This window comes from Callorhinchus milii, unplaced genomic scaffold, assembly GCF_018977255.1.
Source record: "Callorhinchus milii isolate IMCB2004 unplaced genomic scaffold, IMCB_Cmil_1.0 Scaffold23, whole genome shotgun sequence".
Taxonomy (NCBI): Eukaryota; Metazoa; Chordata; class Chondrichthyes; order Chimaeriformes; family Callorhinchidae; genus Callorhinchus; species Callorhinchus milii.
Window position 1 is genome coordinate 6415877 of NW_024704764.1, and position 24990 is coordinate 6440866.

Sequence of the window (24990 nt, forward strand, 5' to 3'; positions counted from 1 at the left end):
ATGTCCCACAAACAGTCATGGAGTGAAAATAACCAATTTATTATTGTTTTGTTTTTTTGGAGGGATTATTATTAGGCTCTGTGTGGAGTAAGGAAACTTGCCCAAGGTTTCGCCCTCTGCCTGGAATTGAACTCAGGTCTCTCACTTGCAAAGCGAGTGTTCTAACCACTGAGCTACAGGACTGCACTGGACTCCTCTCCATGTTAGCATTGAAAGGATTAGAGTATAAGAGTAGGGAAGTCTTGCTGCAACTGTATAGGGCCCTGGTGAGACCACACCTGCAATACTAGAAACCTATAAGATCATCAAAGGGCAATGATAGAGTAGATAGTGGGAGATTGTTTCCCCCGGTTGGAGAAACTAAAACCAGGGGTCACAACCTTAAAATCAGAGGCAGCCCTTTCGCACTGAGTTGAGGAAGAACTTCTTCACTCAAAGGGCGGTGAATGTATGGAACTCACTACCCCAAAGGGCTGTTGACGCTCAGTCCTTGAACATATTCAAGACTGAGATAGATAGATTTCTTATTGAAAAAGATATAAAGGGATATGGGGATAAGGCAGGGTCAGGTTATTAGCTGGAGTTAGATTAGAAGATCAGCCATGATTGAATGGCGGGGCAGGCTCGAAGGGCCGAATGGCCTACTCCTGCTCCTACATGTTATGTTATGTTATGTTTTGTGCTCGCTGGGAATTTTGCACTATCTCCTTAAACGTCTGCCATTGCTAGACTACTGTCAAATCTTTAAGTCTAATTTCTCAGTTTATTTTAGCTAAATCCTCTCTCATACCAGCAAAGTTGGCTCTACTTAATTTTAAGACCTTTGCTTCGGACTTAACTACTTCTCTCTCTAACTTAATGCTAAGTTCCATCATATTATGATCACTTTGCCCAAGAGGAGCCTTAATTTCCAGTTTGCTGATCAGCCCTGCTTCATTGCACAAAACAAGGTCTAATATGGCCTGTTCCCTGGTTGGCTCCTCGGCACACTGATCTAGAAAATTATCCGTAATACATTCTGTAAACTCTTCCTCTATCTTACTTTTCCCAATTTGGTTGTCCTAATCTATATGCAGATTAAAATCACCCACAATAAATGTTTTTCCTTTGCTACATGCTCCGCTAATTTCCTGATTTATACCTTGAGAGATACTGTGACTGCTGTTCGGGGGTCTATAAACTACTCCCACTAGAGTTTTCTGCCCCTTGTTGTTACGTACTTCTACCCATACTGACTCTACTTCCTGCTTTTCTGACTTAAAATCTTTCCTCTCTACTGTTTTTATCCCATCCTTTATTAGCAGGGCCACCCCACCTCCTCGTTTACCACATTGCTTATCTTTTCTATACACCACGTACCCTGGAATATTTAGCTCCCACCCTTGATCTCCCTGTAACCATGTCTCGGTGATGGCTACCAGAGCATACCCGTTTGTTTCTATTTGTGCAGTTAGTTCATCTATCTTGTTTCGAATGCTCGTGCATTCAGATATAGTGTCCTTAATTCTGACTTTGGGCTATTAGTCCTATTCACCAGTACCCTATCCCTGGGCTTCTTTTCCCCAATTGACACACTTTGCTCATCTCCCTCGTTAATCTGCTCTCCCACTTTCATCGGTCCTAATTTTACTAGGACCTCTCCTGCAACACCGAAAGGATGATACAATCTGTACCAATGTTACTGGGAGGCAAACAGTCTGCGTGTCCGAAGGCTTCCCTCGCCATGGATGCTGCCGAAACGCTAGCAATTTACTGCCCTTGTACAGTGCAGGATAACAGCAGGACAAGAGGACCCCAGAGATATCTCACTGCGGTGTAAACACGTCTGAGGCACCCTGAGTGACTGTTGAAAGGGATATTATTAGCCACAAGAAGGATAATACTTGGTGAGCCATTACACGATTTTAATCCCCTAAAAGCGCCAGCACAAAAGACTGTCATCTGATTAATGGCCCTAATACATGAAAGTAAGCGATTTCCATGTGTGAAAATCTGATCTTGCCTTTCATTGTTTTGTATTTTAGTGATTAAGGATTAAGTTACTCTTTCATTATAGAGACAGATCTCGGTTTTCAGTTGTAAACCCTTTATCTCTGCTTTCTTGTAGGTTTGGCTTTTAACTGTTCGCCTCCCTCGGCTATTTAGAAAAAGTCATGCGTTTTCACGAGGGATTTTCAATGAGAACGTTAACATTTTCTGTTTCATTTTCTGTTTTCGCATTCACCCACAAAACACAGTCACTGCACTTTACAGTATTAGTACAATATATTCCTGTGGAGTGCTTTGGGACGTCCTCCCGATGTAAAAGACCCTATATACCAATTATAAGGATTATTACTATTATTATTTTATTATTATTATTTTGTAGATAAAAACAGCAGCCAGCTTATGCACAGCAACGTCCCACAAACAACCATGAAGTGATGCATTGAAGTTGATTCCATAGCGGTCTTAACTGTTAATGAAACACTGAATAAATGAAGGCTGTTATTAAGTTGACTGATGAATCACTCCTCTGTAGCTAAACTTCAGGATGTTAAGATTTAAAGCTCCGCACACCACCTGTAACTACAGGTCTCATGTGTTTGAAGAATGGAGCCTGTCTCCTTTAATAACCTCTTTTTTGATACAATTACACCCTAACCTCACCGCTAGTCTAACATGAGCTCGCGTTAGTAGTGGAGTGTACACCACAGGAATACAACACTGCATTATATCTTTCGGAAAGCAAACCCAGGGAGCTATCCACTGTGCAGTTCTTTGTGATACCTATAGCTCTCAGTGGTGAAATCCAAACATTTGCATCGACGGTTTATCCTTTACCTTCACTAGAAATCTTTGCTTAAAACAGCAATAAAGTAAAAATAAGAAGGGGGAAAAAAGTGAACGATTTTGCTCTTATTTCGTGTTCCAAGATACATCGTCAGAACTGAAGTGTAACATAAATCCAGCCCTGGCTAATCACGGCAAAGCAAGCGCCCAGAACAAGCTACCGCTACAGATACTGAAGGTTTAAATACATTTGCACAAAAGGACAATGCAAGGTCACAGCTAATAAATGAGACTGCAGCAGAGATGGTTCAGTGAGGAGATCATGACATTCTTTTATAATTATAGTAATAATAATCCTTGCATTTGATATAATGCCTTATCACGTCATTGAGACGTCTCAAGACTCTTCACAGAAAATACTGTAAAGTGAATTGACTGCGTATTTGGTGGGCGAAACCCTGCAATTGCGCCCAACTGTGTCCCACAAGCATTCGTGGATTGTGTTTATTTTACATAATTTTATTTTATGTGATCCCAACACATTCAGCAAATGTCTCCCCAATCCTGCTACACTTTTGCTGATATGGAGTCAGGGCCATGGAGGTTGTATTAGTCACATAGAATCATCACAGAAGCTTTCTTGGCCTGCTTGCCTTGCACCTTCCCCCTCCCTTGCCTCCTTCAAGACTCATCTCAAGACCCTCCTCTTCGACTATGCCTTCGGTCACCCTCCTATTCCTACACTCCCCACCCTCCACGCCTCCTGATCCCAACTACTAGCTCGGGTGCAGATCCCTGACTGTCCAGCGCCTTGGGATGTCCTCCTGACGTGAAAGACGCCTTACAAATGTAATTTGCTGTAGTTTTGCTTGTTGCTCTAAGTCTCTTCGATAAGCCCCAAATGACTGTGTGCCCGGCCTCACTATTCCTGTCCATGTGGCTGAGTGTTATTGGGTAATAAATAAAATAATCTTTGCATTCGGTGGTCGCATGACACTTTTGTCTTTTTAATGACTATCGGACTCTTTGCACTAAGCAATGAACACAAGACACTGTGGCAGAGATGGTTCAGATTGTGACTTTTTCTCATGTAATTCCAACAAACCGAAGGTTTAGCCAACGACAAAGCAACTAGCGAAACAGAGAACAAATCGAGATCACCATCACAAGCACGAATAATAGCTGCAAATCCATTGTTTCACGGGATGTGAATCAAGTCGGCAATTCTCACCATCGAGCTTTTGTTCTTTGGATGGGTTCAATCTTATCGCGATATCCTGTTACGTGGAACTCCATCTATTCAGCCAGTCGAACCGTGACTGTAGCTAACTGATCCAATCAACTGAACAATGCAAGAGACACAGAATTAGGCCCTTTGATAAAGGGTTTGCCTAATTGAAAATTAGCAATTCCAACATAAAATCTTCATAAGATCATACAATGTAATGTTGGATATCAGAGATGGAGCAATCACCAATGTCCTGTCTATACAGTACACACGAGGTAAATCTCCCATCTCTCAGTGTAAGGTAAGAGCATATCTGGTGTTGAATTCTGTATATAAATACTGTATGAAATCAACAATGCATCTACCCTTCTATGGGCTTGTCTCTTGCCTATTCTTCCTGACCAATCTGCGCTTCATGATGATTCCTTCAAAAAAAAGTGTAATAATAAAAAATAATAATTTGGTCTCTCAGTCCACGACTGTTTTGGGACACCGCTGTGCGCGATTGGCTGCCACATTTCGCCTACAAAGTATACAGTCAATTCACTTTACAGTAAGTTCTGTGAAGCGCTTTGAGAAGTCCTAAAGACAGGATGAGGGGCTGTAAGAAATGCAAGGATTATTATTATGTCAAAGTGGTAAGAATTCATGCCCATGTGGCTTTGAGAATTCATGACAGAATGTGAAAGGAGAAACAGCCAAACAAATAGAATTTGCGTGGCTCCACCAGAGACGACAATGTGTCCACAGCCTTGACAATCATTAAGAATTCTATCAAGCCTCCCCAGAGGACAGTACATGATATCTTCTTCAGCCGTTGATGTATATCATTTCATAGCAGAAATACTAATTAGAAACATGTGTACGTAGCAATGATGAGGGTGGATAGAAAGGTTTTGTACCACATTATAGCTTTGGAGTATATTAGTGCAAATGTCTACAGAGGATCATTATTTTAAATGATATCTGAAATTCAATGTGCGTATAGTCATAATCACTGAAAAGACTTTCAAAACCGCATCAATCAATTGGAAGAGGGGATAGAAACTAAGCCATGTAAATTTCCTGATTATAACAAACTGGGGATGATATAGTAACAATAACAGGGAGGAGGCCGACCAAATAAAGAGAGATTGGATAGTTTGAGGATTTTGGTGAATAAGTAGCAAATCGAATTTAATAATAGTGATAATCCTTGCATTTGATACAGAACTTTATTACGCCTTTGAGACATTTCAAAATGCTTCACAGAATATACAAAGTGAATTGACGGTATATTTGTGGGCGAAACACAGAAGCCAAAATTGCACACAGCAGCATCCCCACAAACAGCGTCCCCACAAACAGTCAGGGATTGATTGACTAATTTATTATTTCATTTTTTTGAAGGAATTATTACCCCCGGAAAAGCCAATCGACTAACAACCGGGTTCCTACTTATTGTGAGGTAAATAGAGATGTGTGTGTGGAGGGCGTGTGTGTGTGCAGTAAGGAAAATTGCCAAACGTTTCGCACTGCCTGGGAATCGAACCCAGGTCCTCTCGCTTGCAAGGCGAGTGTTCTAACCACTGAGCTATGGGACTAATGCTGGCTGATACGAAACAGCTTTGGAAGCAGCACGGCAAAGCAGAAAGTGGCCCCAAGAAATCCATCCATCCGATCCATCCAAAAAAAGGGATGAGAAGGTTTTACAAAGAAAAACAACGAACAGCTTTCGTGAAATTATGCACAGGCTGAAATTATGCCTGTGCGATTGCCCGAGTCTGTGTAACGCAATCTTTGTCCAAATCAAAAGGTCTCTACGTTTTCCAAAGGAAGGAGTCTGTCTGATTAAAACCAGCTCGTCGTTAATGAACCACATCATTGGTAACAGGTTCTTATCATCCGACGCAGAGGTCATTTTTATTAAGTCTTTTAAAAACGGCACATGTTTAGAAAGATGCATTGAGTAGTGCATGCGTGTGTGTGTGTGGTGTGTATGTGCGCGTGTGTGTATTGATGGGGGTCGAAAACGTACCTATTCAAGAACGATGGCAATTTCCTTCTTTGTGAAGCTCTTTACATGTTTGTAGTACGTCTCGAAGCCTGAGTTGGAAGTGGGAATAGGGCCCACAAAGTACACAATCAATTCACTTAACAGTATATTCTGTGACGCGCTCTGAGACATCTCGAAGACGTGATAAGGCGCTGTATCAAATGCAAGGATTATTATTAACTGAGGAGCAAAGCGACTCAATGAGGAGGAGGAAAGTGACTGAAACCAAGGTAAAAAATATAGTTCTTAAGATTGGTTTTGAAGACAGTGAGGATGATGGGGGGGACAAAGCAGAGGGACTCTAAGATGGAGTCCAGAGAACAGAGTCAGAATGGCTGAACACTCACCCACTGGTATTCGCTGAGTGACTCATTGATTCTTTACCTGATGTGGACAAAGGCAGATGTGTGAGAGAGACACAGGTTGTTTGTCCTTCCTCTTTCCATGCGAAAGGAAGTGCCATCGGCGATCGAGAAATTAACCCCATTAGGAATTTGAATATTTCCTCTTTGTGTGATAGGTCTGGCTTCTGAAGTTCAGAGGAAAAATGCTTCCAGACGATTTTAAATGACGGTTGAAAATTTGCGGTACTAATTCGGTAGAACTAAATTCGGAACAAATCTGCGGTAACACTACTTCAGTGAGCGAGTGGTAAACGTATGGTTGAGGCTCTCTAGGGAGACAGATGCTGGAAGCAGAAAATGTTGTTTGTTTCAAGAACAAATGAGAATTCTGCTGGAGAATAATATCTGGGGATACAGTGTATAGTTTGGGACATGGCATGTCAAGCAACTGCCAGGATGATGGAAGGTGAACTAGATGGATCTTGGTCTTCTTTCGCCCGGCAAAACCTTCTGTTCTTATATTCTTATATATGTTCTTACATTTCGCAGTGCGAAACCTTGGGCAAGTTTCCCTACTCCATGCACCTCTGTTTATCAGGAGTAAGTAGGAACCTGTTTAGTTGATTGGCGGATTGCTTTTCCAGGGCAATAATTCCTTCAATTTTTTAAAAATAATAAATTGATCACTCAATCCACGACTGTTTGTGCGAAGCTGCTGTGTGCAATTGGTTGCTGCATTTCGCCCATAAAATATACAGTCAATTCACTTTACAGTATATTCTGTGAAGCGCTTTGAGACGTCTTGAAGACATGATGAGGTGCTATATAAAATGCAAGGATTATTATTATTATTTGAGCCACTATGACAAAGACAAGGCTAGAAAAGGCAAATGTGAAAGTGGAACTGAAACTCCCCGGAGAAATGAAGTTTACTAAATGTAATGGTCTCCATCTCATTGATGGGTATTTGAAGGGGTTCACAGCAATTCCTGAACCTCTTGATTAGATTAGTGTCTGAACAATCACTCCCAGCTATCCATTATGCCTCATTCATTGCAAATAGGGAGCTTAAGGGCCCTCTATCATTCCCTCACAAATGAAAAAATCTTTGTGCGTTTGTAGCTCTTACAGAAACACGAGGAGCACAATTAGTGGCTTATTAGTAAAGGAAATCAATGAGCTATCTGCTTTTCATGGGCCTAATATATGTGGCATGTTTGCAAGGCATAATCAAAACCGCTGCTTGCATTATAATGCAATGAAGTCATAATAATATAAATAATAATCCTTGCATTTGACATAGCGCCTTATCACGTAGTTGAGACGTCTCAAAGAATTTCCTGTAAAGTGAATTGAATGTATATTTTGTGGGCGAAACACGGCAGCCCATTGCACACAGCGGCGTCCCACAAACAGTTGTGGATTGAAGTGACCAAATTAGTATTGTGCTCTTTTTAAAGTTTGGGAAGGGATTATTAACGCAGAAAGCGATCTGCCAATCGACTAACAACTGGGTTCCTACTTACTGCTAGGTGAACAGAGGCGTGTGTGGAGTAAGGAAATTTGCCTAATGTTTTTGTAAGTTATCTACAACTGATGACTGAGGGCATCGTAGAATATTTACAACACAGGAAACCATTCGGCCCATTGTGTCTCTATATTATATAAGTGCATATGTACTGTATATCTGTATCAGGAGCAGATTAGCTCTATGCGTTGACTGAATGTTCACAATTCATTCACAGAAGACTGTGCATCAGGGCAGTCCCACAGGATGGGTTTAGTGATGTGCATTCACCACCCTTATGAGATTACATGTCAAGTGTCAAACACACAGTTAACATTAAATCTGTTCCTCACCACCTATTAGATCCCCTTCAGCCAGACTTGAGATGGACACCGTCCAGTAATGTACAGTCAGTCACTGTATGGCTGGTCGAGAGAAAAAATTATCATGTTTTGATCATCATCACTTTTCTGCTTGCAAAAAGAAGTCAATGCATACTCAAGAGATGAATATCGTGGAGGAAAAATTAACGAAATGCAGTAACAATAATAATAATCCTTGCATTTGATACAGTGCCTCATCATGTCTTCAAGACGTCTCAAAGCGCTTCGCAGGATATACTGTAAAGTGAATTGACTGCGTATTTCGTAAGCGAAACAAGATGGAAAGGAACATTCACAACAAAGCATTTGCCCACAAAACACAGTCACCCATTTTACGATATATCCTGCGAAGCACTTTCGGACATCCTCCTAACATGAAAGGCGCTATATAGCCAAATGAAAGAATTATTATTAAAACAAGACATCTTTCACTCCCTCCCCACCCACCCACCTCCCCACACCACCCCCTCCATCATATGATACTCTCTTTGGCAAAACGGTTGCATTGTCAAGCTCCTCAAATACTTTCGGCATCTGATTTGAATTTCTAATCATGTGATACCCCGTGGACTCTGACATTCCAATGTCTCCTGGGTACCGTCCACCAGATCAAACAACTGTGCAAAGTGCTGCTTATCTGTTGTCTATTAGCTCAACTCTTTGTGTCTGCTCACTGAGTACACTGGCAGCAAGAGACCTCAATACAGGAGATGGAGAGACTTCACGACTGTCATGACAGCCGTGACTTTCACCGTGTGCGCGCGCGCGTGTGTATGTGTGTCCGTGTGTGCGTGCGGGCGTGTGTGTCCGTGTCGGCGCGTGTGTGTGTCCGTGTGCGCGCACGCATGCGTGTGTGTCCGTGTGTGCGCGCGCGTGTGTGTCCTTGTGTGCGTGCGCATGTGGGTGTGCTGATAATAATAATCCTTGCCTTTGATGTAGCGCATTATCACGTCTTGGAGACGTCTCAAAGCATTTCACTGTAAAGCGAATTGACTGTCCGCTTTGTAGCCGACAGGTGGCAGCCAATTGCGCACAACGGCGTCCGACAAATAGTCGTGGATCGATAAATACAAATGACACAAAGGCACAGCACCTTTCATGGTCAAAGCGCTTGACAATGCTGGCTGGACACCCAAGCTGGGGGTGGTAGCCAAGGGGGTGAGTAGGGGAAGCTGACCAAAGCACAGGTAATTATATACATGAGTACAATACATAGTAGCTTCTAATTCGCAGTACTTTTTTAACGAAATACCATAGCTTACAAACTATACAGTCACTATGCATTACAGTAAATCGTGGGCAGCGCTTTGAGATGTTCTCCTGACATGAAAGGCACTATTTTAAATGCAAGTATTGTTATTTATGATTAACAAGAAGAAATCTGTTAGGATTCTTGCCGTCGTAACATGGGTTATAGCGCCTGCAACAGGGATCAATAGAAACCTTAATAATCACCTACACAATCCAATTCACTGAAGTACTTGATTAATAGAAGGAAAAATAAATCTATTTTAATTTCAGTTTCTTCTTATTTCAGAGGATCAATTTCAAGGTAATAACATTTCATAAAAGCTTACTGTGGATGTTTAATTCTATTAGGATCTGAACATTATTACAGTTAAGTCTAAATCATTTGAAAGCTGAGATTCATTGAGGTGAGAAATGCAGATAATTAGCATATCACATATCGCACTTTTCATCCCATTATAACATAAAATAATAACAATTGATCCTTGCATTTGATACAGAGCCTAAGCCAGGACATCTTAAAGTGCTTCACGGGACATACTGTAAATTGGAGTGACTGTGTATTTAGCAGTGAATTCGCCGCACAATTTGCACACAGCAATTTCCCACAGATTATTTAAAAGTTTGCCAAATACAAGGACAAATATATATTATGTAGCAGCGGCTTTCAAGTGGGTCCAAAGGCGATAAGCGTTGGGCTGCCTGGAGGAGCAGATCAGTCACTGGCTGATGGAATTCTTGCCACTTGGCTCTTGCTAAGTAAAACCCTCGTTGTCCTAGCTGGACAAGTAGTGGGGAGTTTTACTTAACGTGTTAACAATGGGAAGCTACTGACTCAAATTTCAAGGGATTAGGTAAGCAAGGCACATCGTTCTGAGGAGAGATTCCTAATCATGATGATGGTAAAGTCCTGTAGGTTGCTGGTTTGAGCACTTGCCTCGCAAGCGAGTGGACCTGGATTCAATTCCTGGTCAGGACAAAACCATAGGCAGGTTTCCTTACTCCACATGCAGGATCGTTTTCTGGGGGGTAATAATCCCTCCAAAACAAAGAAAGAAAAATAAATGGTAATAATTTGGTCACTCAATCCACGACTGTTTGTGGGGACGCTGGTGTGCGCAAATGGCTGCCGCATTTCTCCCTCAAAATACACAGTCGATTCACTTTGCAACATGTTCCGTGATGCGCTTCGGAAAGTCTCAACGATGTGATGAGGCGAGGTATCAAATGCAAGGATTATTATTAGTATTATTATTATTACTATGGGACCTTTTAGTGCTGCGTGGCTGGAGAATGTTAACTTGGGAGCTTGTAACTTTGCAGCGAGAAACAAGAGGCCAAATGGTTTCGAGATGTTGCTCACATATGGAGGGCAGATGCCCAGTACAAAGGCTTGCTGGACTGGGGGGGGGGGGGGGCGATGAACCTAAATTTGGCAGAATTCCAATTTCCCCTCCCCTCCTCCTCCCCGACCCCCACCACCACCCACCCCCACCCCATCTCCACCCACTCCCAGTAAGGCATACCACATGGACACTTCACTTTCAGCGGCCTGTAATCATCTAAGCTTTAGCGAGCGGGATTTAACAACTCAGACCCTTGACGTCTTTTCTTCAGTTCTTTAAGATGAAGCAGAGCCACTCCACACTCACAGCTCTTTGTGAAGACTGTACAATTGCCTCCAGCAAAGTCAGAGCAGGTAATTGCTGACAAATGTTGCTATTTTGGAATACGCCGTTCAAATCAAGGTCTCGGGGTCTATTGTGCACCATGGGCAAACTGCATGCAAAGGGCATGAGCACGGAGGGAATCACAGATGGCCATAATTATCAGGGCCTTTTTTTTCCGAGAGATGAGACGATTGAAAGGGGACCTGAATTATGAAACGGTTGGTTAAGGTCAACATAAATAGATTGCTTGCACTTGCTCGCAAGTCCATAAGAAGGAGGTGTAAATATTAGATAGCCAGTAATAGATTTAAAAGAGAGTTTTAGTGGAAGCTTTTGATACAGAGGGTGGTGAGAAGTTGGAACTCACTGCCAGAAGCTTTGGTCCTCTTAACCTTGACCAGAATAAAGTGTTTTTTTTAAATAATGCCGCTTGTAATCTTTTTCTGAAATGTTGGGACTCATCGACAACAGCAACTTGCATGTATATAGCACCCCTCACGCAGAGTAGCGTCCCAGAGCACTTAACAGTGGCCGTTAAGGTACAAGTGAACAGAACTTTCTCATTTCACACACTCGCTGGCATTGTCGAGCACATTCAGAGATATCGGAGTAAGACACTCTTTCGTTCAGAGATATCTGAGAGTAAAACTCTCTAGCTTTCCCCGACAATGAACCGCACAGCCCTGAATCTCACAACAGCACCCACTGGCTTTGCGACATTTTCCACTTGTCTCTGAGCCTGTAAATTTCCTGCCAAATCACAGGCAGATTTGTGCTGAGACAGCATCAAGATGTCTCTAACTGATTCCACATCCCTCAGACGAGCAGACAGACGAGACCTTCCCCCATGTCAAATCGATGCTGGTCTCAAAGGTTCCCAACCATGAAAGAACCGTGTGTTAATCCATTGCCCATTCCAACTCGATGAGCATTTCTGTGAACACAAGAGGCCGAGGTGCGTCTCACTGATCTGTTCTAGATTATAGTGTTGGAACAAAAAGTGGGGGCGTTATAATGATCTAATGAATAATGATGGGTACAATTGGCTGCCATGTTTCACCCACAAAATATTACAGTGGATTTGCTTTACAGTATATTCTATGAATGGCTTTGAGACGTCTCAACGATGTGATAAGGCGCTATTATCAAATGCAAGGATTATTATTGTTGTAATGATGAGTGGCGAACATCAAACACAAGCTGTTTAGCCAGGTATTCAGCAAACCCAAAAGGGATCAGTTTTAATTTTACAGCTTCGGAAAACCAAAAGTTAAATCAAAATTTTAAGAGTGCAAAATCAAAAGTATATTAAATCATCCTTGACTAGTTAGCACAAATAATATTGCTTTCAGATGCGTCCGTTAAATTTATATCCTGTTTAGAATTATTTTTTTTAAAAAAATTATCTTTCTGGTTGCTTGGCTCAAATGGAGCATTGTGTTTGAATTGGAAATGCTGTAACTATTGACAAACATCTCACCAGTTAATTCTGAACATTTGCCAATAAATTACTTAAGCAGCAACTCATTACTGTCAGTGTCTCAGGCTGGCTCAGCAAGTGGTGTTAGAAGTAAGTCTCACCCTCACCTACTGCTGTGTAAATACACCAGGGCTCAAGTCAAGGCTCACGTTACACAACAGTTTAATGACATTGCTGCTATTTCTCACCTTGTTTCAGTGTTTGTTTTCTCCGCCATTGTTAAGTGCTCCCCGCATGAAGGGCGATACATAAATGTGAGTTGTTCTTTGTCGTCTGTTTCTCTGCATCATATTTTATTGTAAAGTATTTGCAGGAAAATCTCTCCATATTGCAGCCGACCTCATGACCATTTCCTGCCTCAATCTTGGGCTACTTCCGCCTTAGTTGTCCCAACAACTGTCTACTTACTTATTCCTGACCTCACAATGAGACTCAGAGAATATTACTGGAAAGAAACTGTGGCCCAAAAGCCCTATAAATGTAAATTATTCCATGCAGAAAATGTGTGCGACATGTAAAGTGTGTACTACACACAGAGAATGTGTATTATACATAACGAGTGTATGCAATAATAAATATCCTTACATTTGTTTTAGTGCCTTTCACGTCAGGAGGACATCTCAAACTCTGTACAGGGTTCATTGTAAAGTGGAGTGACTGTATTTTATAGGTGAACGCAACAAGAAATTTGCCCAAGGCAATGTCACATAAATAGCCATAAAATAAGTGTATGACTAATTTTATTTGAGGATAGTGTTAAGCAGGACTCCCGGGAGAAACTCCCTTTTCTTTATGAAGAGCGCCAGGAGATCTTTAACGTTCACCTGAACAGGCACAGATGGGATCTTGTTTTAACGTTCCATCCAAAGGAAAGCAATCTAACAATGCAGCACTCCCCCAGGACAGCGCGGCATTGCACTTAAGTCCCAGCGTGGGGCTTGAACCCACAAACCTCTGCCTCGAAGATGAGAGTGAGCCAGGCTGACACTTGTGTTTGTGTGTTGGTGATACTTCCCTTGGGTGTCGTGTCATGTTTCCCCAACTTGTCTCGTATTTGGTAGGTAGGTTGAGATATAATCCGTCCCAATAGCTCGGAAGCAACTTGAAGCTTCACTCAGAGCTGCACTGGTATTGATATTAACACGGAAGGTTAGAAAAAAATCAGCAATTCTCTCACTTGAAAGAGATGAAGGAGATGTGTGGACGTGAGGAAGAGAATAGGAAGCAGTGGGGGGATAAGTTTATAATAATAATAATCCTTGCATTTGATATAGCGCCTTATCACGTCTTCAAAGCGCTTCACAGAATATACTGTAAAGTGAATCGACTGTGTATTTTGTGGGTGAAAGTTTTAGCTTAGAAGAGATGTAGATGTTTTTTTCTTTTGAATTGTGTTAAAAATTCCAATAAAGTAGCTTTATAATACTGATAAGTTTATTAATTAGTAAAAGGTTTGACATTCAGCAATCTGAAAGTAAATCATCCATTGTTGGACCAGGCAATGACAACCTCAGATGGAATATTTAACTTAACATTTCACTAATACTGAGAATATTTTCCCGAAAGCAATTGTACTGACATGGAACAGGAGTGTCTCAATAGTAAAGTAAAAATGCCCTTTGAGTTTCTGACAGTTTTTCCCTGTTCCCAGGCTGGGTTGGTGGCAGCAACACAATATAATATGATACAGGATTACATTTGGATAGCCCCTTTCACATCAGGAGGACGTCCCAAGGAGCTGGGATAACAGTAATGAAATGGAGGAGCAATGCAAGGCTCGAGCTGGGAAGTGATGAATGCGTGGGTTTCAACTGCATGAGGTACGGTCAGAGGTGGGCAATGTGGAGGAAAGTGGTCCTGGTCAGGAATTGGATGTGAGCTAGGAATGACAGCTGAGGATTGAACCTGACGCCAAGATTATGCATAGGTTCAGTAAGTCATCTGGCTTCCGTCTTGTCATTGGTGGGTGGGCCTTCAGCCTCTCTGCCCCCACGCTCTGGAACTCCATGCTACAACAATCCCACCGTCTCGCCCCCTCCCTTGCCTCCTTTAAGACCCATCTCAAGACTCTCCTCTTCAACCGTGCCTTCACTCACCCTCCTAACCCCTACCCTCCCCGCCCTCCACCCCTCCTGATCCCAACCACCAGCTTGGGCGCGGATCCCTGACTGTCCAGCGCCTTGGAATGTCCTCCTGACTTGAAAGGCGCTGTGTAAATGTTGTTGTCAACATCGAGCTGCAGTACATTGGCGTTGATTCCAGTTGACCCGATGTCTGCAGATGACATCGCTGAGAGAGAGCATGTCAATGAGGAAGAGAAGGGGCTAAGAATGGAGCCTTGGGGCACACCATAGGTGATGCGGGGAGGGAGGGGGGGTGGGAGAAAAGAATGTTTGTGGAGACAAAGTGATAGAGGTCGGTCAAATAGGACTCGACCAGGAGAATGCGGTTTCACTAAAGATGGATGACTTGGGCTCCAGCAGACACGACATGCGTCAATCACCCCACTTGCTTTTACGCCTAACTATCTTTTGGAATGTCCCTCTGCTGCACACAGCTCTCCTCGGTTCTAAACACTGATTGAAAGAGGTCAGTGACGCACATGGGGAAGAATGGGTGTGTTATGTTGTGTTGGAGAAAGAGCGTGTTACAATGCGAGGAAAATAAATGAGTGTGTTATGATGGATGGGGGAGGAAAGTGTGGAGGGTATAAGCAGGACACTGGAAAGCAGGGAGCGGTGACATCCTCTGCTGTCTACGTGCAACAGATTCGTTGACACTTCATAAGATCCTGAGGTTTTTTCAGCAACTTAATTCATTAACGAGAGAAAGAGCCAAAGAGGGAGAGAGAGAGATATGGCCCTAACCCAATCCCAGTTTGCCCCAATACAAGCATATGGAACAGCCACTAATCTGAAATAAACCGCTTTCTACAACTGACGTCCAGGACAATTTCTCTGTGAGGGCAGATTTTGTGTCCAGAGTGAACAGATTATTCGGAACAGTAAACCCAGCGACGAGGAGCGAAAACCAGAAAAATCACCGTGATGCTGTCTCTATTACATTGCCGGCTGCCACTTCCAAACTCAATGGGAAGAAAAAAAATGCACGAACAGAGAGAACGTCCAACATCAGTTGCCTTCACAGGCTATCGTTCCCCCAAGTTTCTCAAGCCTATTCTAATGTGGTTCGATCATCGAGTCGAACGACAGAGGCATTTATGTCCTTGGTAGTCAACAGTGTATCTTAAGACCACCCCTTGGTTAAGAGTGTGGCTACTTCAATCCTCAATGCTGGATTGCGAAAGGCAGGTTTCAGTTAAAAATTCCATGGTCGCGTCACATTGCAGACTGAGATACAAATTAATACGCTTCGAAGTTTCCGAGGTTTCACAGTGAAAAGACACATATATGTCCCTGGTCGGCAATCAGCCAGACAATCCAGGCTATGCTTTTTTTTGGACTATGCTAGAATTAGTTACACAAACACTATCATACACATGCGGAGAACGCGGGCAGGAGTGGGGGGGGTGGGGAAGGGCGGCGGCCGGGGGGTGGCGGGAGGCAGGAGGGGGAAAGGCAATGGGGGCTTCTAACAATTTACAAGACTGTAAGATAGATACTTGCAGACATTTTCTGTTAAGCAAAAAAGTGCTGCAAGCAGCACAAAAGAAGAAACACAAGTCCACACTGACGTTTCGTTTGTTCGTTCGTCCATTCGTTCATGGGTGGGAGAGGGGGGGTTGGGGGGGAGGGGAAGTTGGTAGATAGGACAATACTGAAAGTTATGCATCAGTGTATTAAAGGGGGCCTCTCATAAAGCATCGAGTGAACTCCCTTCTCCTTCACGCGCTTGCTCTTCTCAATCCAGTCTCTCGTTTTGTTTGTTTGTTGTTGTTTGGTCTCCCCAATTCCAGAAGGAACGCTCAGAAGAGTAAGGCTGCCGGTCGCTGCTCGTTGTTTCCCCTTGTCACACAGCGGAGGTGGCTGTAGGCTCGCTGCTCAGGCTTTCGACGATGTCGTCCCGCTTGAGTTTCCGCAGGGCCGTGCAAAGTTCATCCATGGTGGCCGAGTCCTTGGCCGACCAGTCCGACAGCAGGGCGTGCACGGGGTATTCATCCTGCTTGAAAGTGTCTATGTGCTTCTCGTTGTAGCCCAGCAAACCAGCCAGGCTGCACCACTCGGCCTCCTCCTCACAGCTCTTCAGGAGCTTCTCCACCTCTTCCTTCTTATGAGGAGGCAGAGTGGTGTAGAGTTTCACCTCTGCTCGGCCACCTACAGACAAGGGAAAATAAAAGATAATAATAATAATAAATCGGTCCTCAACTCACAACTGTTTGTGGGACACAGCTGGCGCAATTGGCTGCCGCATTCTGCCCAGCAAAATATTCACTGTCAATTCACGTCACAGTGCATCCTGTGAAGCGCTTTCAGACGTCTTGAAGATGTGATAAGGCGCTGTATCAAATGCAAGGGTTATTATTATATTATATTAGCTCAATGCTTCGAGCAATTGTCTGCAGAGGAATTGGTTTCGTTAGAACAGAGTGGACATCAAGTATACCTTCCTTGGAATGAGGGAGGGAGGGAGGGAGGGAGCGAATGTGAAACAGCTTTTATTTGTGGACCTTTCCATGAATTATAGACCATCCATCAGTCAAGTTTCTGAAATGTCACTAATTGAAACATGCTATTTCTGAACAATTTTAGACAGGATTTCCCTCATTAAGAGTAGATCAGACCTCGAGATGGGTTAAAATAATCCTAAATCTAAGCCCCCGTTCTTTCTTTTTTTTGTCATTGTTGCAGTTGTATAAACTTTTGCTATCTGAGGGGGAAAATAGGCCCCGGAGGGCTTCAACTCAACACAAGAAACAGATTTGAAAATCCACATGTAACTCATTCAAGATGGAGAAATGTCTAGAAAGCTACAACTCCTCATGGTGAGACTCTTTCAACTCAGGAATCTTAGTAGCGTGGGTTACACTCTCATGAAACTTCACAGGATTCTGTACGACTCTTCCTCTATCCCTCCGTCTTGCCCCTTCCTTCCTTGCTCCCTTCTTTCCCCATCTTCAGGTCATGCCTGAAGACCTTCCTTTTCGACCGTGCCTACGGTCACCTCCCCTCCTCCCTCCCCCTGGCTCGGGGTCATGTTCCGCCACTGTCGAGCACTCTGAGACGCTGTCCTGCACGATGGGTAGAAATTCTGAGATATTCTGGAGAAGTGACAATGGGATTTCATCTCTAAATGCTTTGCTTTGTATCAGGAATAATAAAACTCCTTGCACCTGATACAGCACCTTTCACATCAACACCAACAACAACTTGCATTTATACACCACCCTTAATGGAGGGCAGCATCTTGGAGCACTTAGAAGGACAACCTCAGGAGGACATCTCAAAGCGCTTCACAGGTTTTTAACTGTAAAGCGGAGTGACTGTATCATATAAACCAACATGAAAGTTTGCAGGGTTATGGGGAGAAAGCTGGTGATTGGGGTTAGTGAAAGTGACTTGCTCTGTCAAAGAGCCGGCACAGACTCGATGGGCCGAATGGCCTCCTCTGTGCCATAACATTCTATGAATCTATGAAAGCTACCGTAAAGGGAGCAATCAAAATACGACGGCAGCCCATTGAGAAAATATTTTTCTGGTGTGGGGTGGGGGCGGGGAACAGCACTCCACACAGGAAGAGTGAAAGGTTTGAAAGAATGTGAAATGCACTGATTAACATCTAACTTGCAAAATGTACTTCAGGGCCATCAAATGTTCCATTAGGATTTATCTGCTCCGAGGTTGGCACATTTTAAAAAATTCGTGTAAAATCTGGACGAGAAAATTTACCAAACATTCATCTTTTCTCCCGTTTTAATATTTACAGAAGTTTCTATTTACAGAGGTCGTAATTAAGAACACGTTTTTTTTCTGAGATTTGAAAAGCATCTCCAATTGCTCAAGGCGATAAGAAATATGGGTTTTTAATCCCTTTATTGTTTTTATGCCTCCGTTTCACAAACCCGGAAACTGGAGCGCTTGCATTTTTACCTATTGCCTTCTCGCTCCCGGTGTCCTGGCCAATAATCCTCCAAATAAAATTGGTCATTCACCAATTTGGTCATTCACCAATCATTCACTGGCTGTTTGTGGGATCGTTGCTGTGTGCAACTTGGCTCTTGTGATCACTCACAGGAACACAGTCACCGTTTCTTTTGAAATCAAGTCAAGTGAAGCACTTTGAGACCGACCGCATGCAGATGTGAAAGACGCAATACCAAAAGCAAGGATTGGTGTAATTATTACATAATTTGGGCCAAATTACACTTTACACTCGAAACCACGGAATATATTTCAGTTTTAATAACTAGAAGACGTTTGGGCTCAGTTCGGTTGTTCTGAGACATGCTTTTCCCTTAAGGCTTTCAACATGTTTGGAACAGAAGATGGGGTGAAAGGTTTCATCAGATAATGTTTTTGCTTGTGCAAAACATATGTTGTTGCTTTACAATAAAGAAAGATTTTTTTTCAGATAAACAACTTTCAATCTTACAAGATGACTGAATCCTTTCCAGCCGGGGGGGGGGTGGGTTTGAAAGTTGTTGCAAGTTTTTTGTTTGTGTACAAATCACTGGAATCCCATTATTCATTTCAGGTTAATTGTTCCCAGTTTGTAACCTCATTCCTGCCACAATCAGTAAATCAGTAACCTCATTCCTGCAACAATCAGTCCCACAACTTACAGAACAGAATGAAAGACCTTTCGACAAGGAAGGCGGAAATACTGAATTATTGAGATATTTTATGTTATTCGATAAAATATCTCGTTATATTTATTTGTTGGCAAGGAGTAAGTTGATACTGGCTCAATTGCATTAAAGAGTACAAAAAAAGATGCCAAAGCATGTTGGCTGCCATTGATTCAATATAACATTGAATCCTGCTTTTCTCTCGAGCCTGCTTGATGCTTAATCCTGACCGCCACTGTCCCAGCCTTTCGGATCTTCTTGCTAATCTGGCCTGCCCATCAATAAGTCATCCTGATGCTTGAATCTGTTTACCTAGCAGTATGTAGGAACTTGGTTGTTCAAGTTGAATGGTGGATCGCTCTTCTGGGGATAATAATCCCTCCAAACAAAAAAAAATAATGATTTGGTTACTCAATCCACGACTGTTTGTGGGACGCTGCTGTGCGCAACTGGCTGTCGCGTCTCACCCACACAATATACAGTCAATTCACTTTACAATTAATTCTTTCAAGCACTTTGAGACGTCTCGAAGAGGTGATAAGGCGCTATGTCAAATGCAAGGATTATTATTATTATTAATATAAGATAATCAGCAACAGATCTAAAAGAGAGTATAGGAGGAATTTATTCAATGGTGAGAATGTGGAACTCATTGTTGAAGCAGAAAACATTAACATATTTAAGAGGAAACTTGCTGCATGTGTAAGGAAACAGATTGGTGCGGGAGAGACATCATGTTAGTAATGTATAAGTACCAGTAAGGGCTAGTTTGGGTTGAGTGGCCTCTTCCCGTCTGTTACATTCCATGTAGTTCTATGTAATTGACTCTTGATAAGGTAATATGCCTCATTCACCACAGCCAGGAAGGCATTGCACATCCTGTGTGAAAAAAAATCCTAATCTCCCCCTTTTGCTCCCTTGCTAATAGTTTTAAATTGATGCCCTCTAGTCTCACCGCCCAGTGGAAATAATTAGCAAATAATCTGCCAACATATCAAACATTTATACATCACTAAAGAGATTTAGCTAAACAGGGCTCTTCAGTCCATTCGATCTTGAACTTCCAAATTATCTACCATCTCTCTACCATCCTGTGGAGTCCTGTAGCTCAATGGTTAGAGCATTCGCCTGGCAAGCAAGACACCTGGGTTCGATTCCCAGCAAGGCGAAACATTGGACAAGTTTCCTTACTCCACACACTTCTGTTTACCTAGCAGTAAGCAGGAACCCGATTGTTAGTGGATTGGCGGATCGCTTTTCAGGGGGTAATAATTCCTTCAAATAAAAAATAATAATTTGGTCACTCAATCCACGACTGTGTGTGGGACACCGATGTGCGCAACTGTCTGCCGCATTTCGCCCGCAAGATATATACTCAATTCACTTTGCAGTATATTCTGTGAAGCGCTTTGAGACGTCTCGAAGATGTGATAAGGTGCTATATCAAATGCAAGGATTATTATTATCCTGGTATCAAGATGCTCTGAAATCAGTCTTGGCCTCAAACGGTCTACCTGGTAACTGGTTGCAGCTGCTGGTCACCCACTGTGTACGGACGTCTGTCCTCAGTTTGCCCTTCATGGCTGTGAACATGTATCCTCTCAGCCTGCTGCTGGGGGTGTAACTGATAGCATTGTTCCGGTTATGCTCATACACATGGCAGCTTCTCTTCTTTTTTGCTGTTGTCACCATTTTAATAGCAAATCTCGGTTTATTAATGAAGATGTTTACTAATTAATCTCAGAAACATCCTGTGTGCCAGGAACTGAGAGTACCACACTCCCCAAAGACAGCAGTGAATTTATTATTAATAATAATAATAACATTTGCCTGTTGATGTAGCGCCTTATCACATTGTCAAGATAATAATAATGCTTGTATTTGATATAATAATCCTTGCAGTTTAGGGCCTTATCACGTCTTCGAGACGTCTCAAAGCGTTTCACAGGATCTTGCTTACTGCAAAGCAGTGTGATTGAGTATTTTATAGGTGAACGCATCAGTTAATTTCTGCACAGTGTGTAAATCATTCATGGTCGTCCATAAGCCAAGCAAGAAACAGTTATTCCAAATTAATGACTTGATTGACTAGAGGGCGATTCCTGGCAAAGGCCCCATCAGCTACAACTGTGAACATCATTCTCCGATTGCTTTCTGAATTAAAGCTTCCCTTGTAAAGCCTTTTACAGTTTAGAATGACAGTGTCTCATCGGCAAGACAGAATAGAGGATTTGGTTAATGGCTTCTAAGCTGCTCTCTACCCTTTATTTATAGCCCTTGAAGCTGCCTGTTCAGGCAGACACCTTGACAAACGATCCACACAAGAGGATTGCAATTTTCCAAACTGGTTTGGATTTATCACTGTTTCTGACTGCTGATCTAGACATCTTTTAGCTCTTAAACACAAGCCACTGATCAAACATAATACAGTATTCATCTGTTTAACCAAATTTTCAGAAGTAAGAAAAGAATAAAACGTGATATGACAAAAAGCCCATCGAGGACAATGAAATACAACCCTCGGATGAAAATAAAAATAAAAAGAAGAAGAATTTGGTCCCTCAATCCACCAATGTTTGTGGGACGCTGCTATGCACAATTCGCTGCCGCGTTTCACCCACAAAATATAGTCAATTCACTTTACAGTGTATCCTGTGAGCCCTTTGAGACGTCTTGAAGACATGATAAGGCGCTGTATTAAAGGCAAGGATTATTATTATTATAGTTGTCTTACGCACAGTGTGACAACAGTGTTCAAAAAGCATCTGATATTCCATCGAATATGGACTTATTCTTGCACCCACCTTGGCTCTTTTGCTGCTGCTGTTGCTGTTGTTGTTGTTGCTGCTGTTGTTGCTTCTGTTGTTGTTGTTGCTCATGTAGACTCTGACCATCCACCGAGATTCCGCTATCGCTGTGTAGTTTCTCCCCCTCCGGTGACGGGGTCTGGTTTACTGTCCTGTTATTCGCTCCCTGCTTGTTCTGTTTGCAGCTGTTCCATCTAGGAGCAAAGGGCAGAAGGGAAATGAGATCAGGAACCTCAAAGCGAACCCCAGGAGGACAAAATGACAACAACAACTTGCATTTGTTTAGCGCCCTTCGCGGGATAGGGTCCCGGAGCGCTTCAGAGTGACGGAGTCTGACAACGAGCCAGGGGGAGAGGGAGGGGGGAGGTGACCATAAGCACGATCAAAGAGGAAGGGCTTTAGGTGGAAATTGAAGGTGGGGAGCGAGGAAGGGGGCACGGTGGAGGGATCTAGGGAGAGAATTCCATAGTTTCGGGGCATAGGGCGTGGTTGTGGGCTAACACAGCACAAACTAGCCCAAGCATAAGGCAGCATGGACTATAGTCCAAGAGAGCGAGAGAGAGAGTGAGCGAAAAGAGTGAATGAGTTGGAGAGAGTGAGAGAGGATGAGAGACGTTGAACGAGTAAGAGAGAGGATGGTAGAAACATAATGTTGGAGAGAGAAAGAGAGAGCATATATTTCTATTCTATGTAAGTGGCAGTATACTGTTTCTGAAGCCACCTTTTTGGTTAATCAGGTTAATCAACAGGTTTATAAAACTGTGGGATGGTAAAATGTGGTGACGTTTCAGAACATGTCCTTGCCAACAATCCCCCAGATAAAAAAATTGGGACATTCATTTCATGTCTGTGTGTGAAGCATTGCTACTGCAAATTGGTCACCAAATTCATCGTGAAGTCCTGTAGCTCAGTGGTTAGAGCACTCGCTTTGCAAGTGAGACACCTGAGTTGAATTCCAGGCAGAGGGCGAAACCTTGGGCAAGTTTCCTTACTCCACACAGAGCCTAATAATAATTCCTCCAAAACCAAAAACAATAATAAATTGGTCATTTTCAATCTACGACTGTTTGTGGGACATTGAATTCGCTGCCACGTTTGCCCACAAATATACAGTCAATTCACTTTACAATGCTTTGAAGCGCTTTGGGACGTCCTCCCAACATGAAAAGCGCTATATCAAATGCAAGGATTATTATTATTATTATTATTATTATTATTATCCATAAAACACACAGTCACTACACTTCACAGTAGAAACCACTGAAACGCTTTGAGATGTCTCGCAAACATGATAAGGCATTATGTCAAATGCAAAGATTATCATTATTATTATTATTATAACAGATGAGAATTATTGAATCAAAATTGTTATTTAAAAAAATCACAATTTTCACCCCCTACATTCAATTTGATTTGATGAAATGTCGTATTTTTCACCCCAAAGGCACAATTGTGCATATGGTGAATGTTTCTCTCTTAACAATTGGCTGCCGCATTTCGCCCACAAAAATATAGAGTCAATTCACTTTACAGTGTATCCTTGAAGCGCTTTGTGCTATCTAGCCGACGTGATAAGGCGCTATATCAAATATAAGGATTATTATTATTATCACCATTTACTAAGTGGCACATTTACATAACCTAGACATGAGGGAGATGTGTGCTCTACGTAAAGCAGCCTAGCAGAGAGAGGAATGTGACCTTTTAAACACTTGGTCACTCTTAGTTTCTCCAGGTGTCAACCTAACCAACTCTGGAAAAGCTTGCACGAAAAAGCCAACAATGCAGCTTCCCACATCAGCTCTCCTTGCCTGGGGAATTCTCTCCTCTTGTAATCTAATCCGTTGTGGGCAGCGGTTCGAAGCCGGAATGAACCAATAATTTGCTGAGCAGCGCTAACGACAGCCTACACTGTATCTAAAATGTAGATATTCTCCAACATCCTGTTTGAGACTCCCTACTTTGTTGTCTTTCCAGTCCTTTTAGGCTCACATCCCTGACACATCACAAAATCATGAGATTGGTTTGGATGAAGAAGGCCCTTTGGCCAACTTGACCTTATCCCTCCATCCACAGCCAGAGTTCTGAACAATCTGTCAACTCCCAAAATAATATTACTAATAACCCTTGCATTTGATATAGCGCTTTATCAAATCTTTGAGACGTCTCAAAGCACTTCATAAAATATACCGTAATTGACTGCATATTTTGTGGGTGAAAGAATTATATATTCTTTTACATATTAAAAGAGATAAGACCAGAGACTTACCGTTTGAAAGCAGCGTACGCCACAAGTCCCACCACAACAGCGGCCAGAATGGAGCAATAAACAGGAATGATGTTGTCATTGTTGCCCTTCCAGATCAGCTTTGGGGAACTCGGGATAGCTGTGGTGGTCATTATCTCGACGGTCGCCGTGGTTTTTGAAGTCACATCCAAGGCGGTTGAGAAAAAACGGGGACTGTGAGCTGTTTTGGAGACACAAAATGGTGAAGGTTCAGTCAATGTGTCATCTCGTGGTGCACCATTGGAAATAACATCGATAATTTACACATAGAAGTATTATAATAATAATCCTTTCATTTGATATAGCGCACGATAATCCAGGATGAAGCACACTCAGTATCATGAACGTGTCTCTAAGAACGAGATCCGTTGAGAGCTCTTAACCTAGAAGTTTCCTCAATTAAATTTTATCAAACTGTTGGATTTTTTCGGGTCAGCCGAGTGTCTGAAACCCATTGTGAAAGACTCGATCATTTATGGTCCCA

At 42.6% G+C, this 24990-nt stretch overlaps 1 protein-coding gene across 1 annotated transcript in view; it reads right to left on the minus strand.

Annotated features, from left to right (window-relative positions):
* Nucleotides 1-16223: 16223 nt before the first annotated feature.
* The window catches only part of LOC103183821 (tumor necrosis factor receptor superfamily member 16), a 42706-nt gene continuing 33939 nt past the window's right edge, over nucleotides 16224-24990 (minus strand). The window contains exons 4-7 of the mRNA XM_042343277.1: nucleotides 24489-24687; nucleotides 22258-22413; nucleotides 18402-18420; nucleotides 16224-16927 (exon numbers count right to left, since the gene is read on the minus strand). Coding sequence (XP_042199211.1) covers nucleotides 16637-16927; nucleotides 18402-18420; nucleotides 22258-22413; nucleotides 24489-24687 — 665 coding nt within the window. The 3' untranslated portion in view covers nucleotides 16224-16636. The remainder of the gene's footprint in view (nucleotides 16928-18401; nucleotides 18421-22257; nucleotides 22414-24488; nucleotides 24688-24990) is intronic.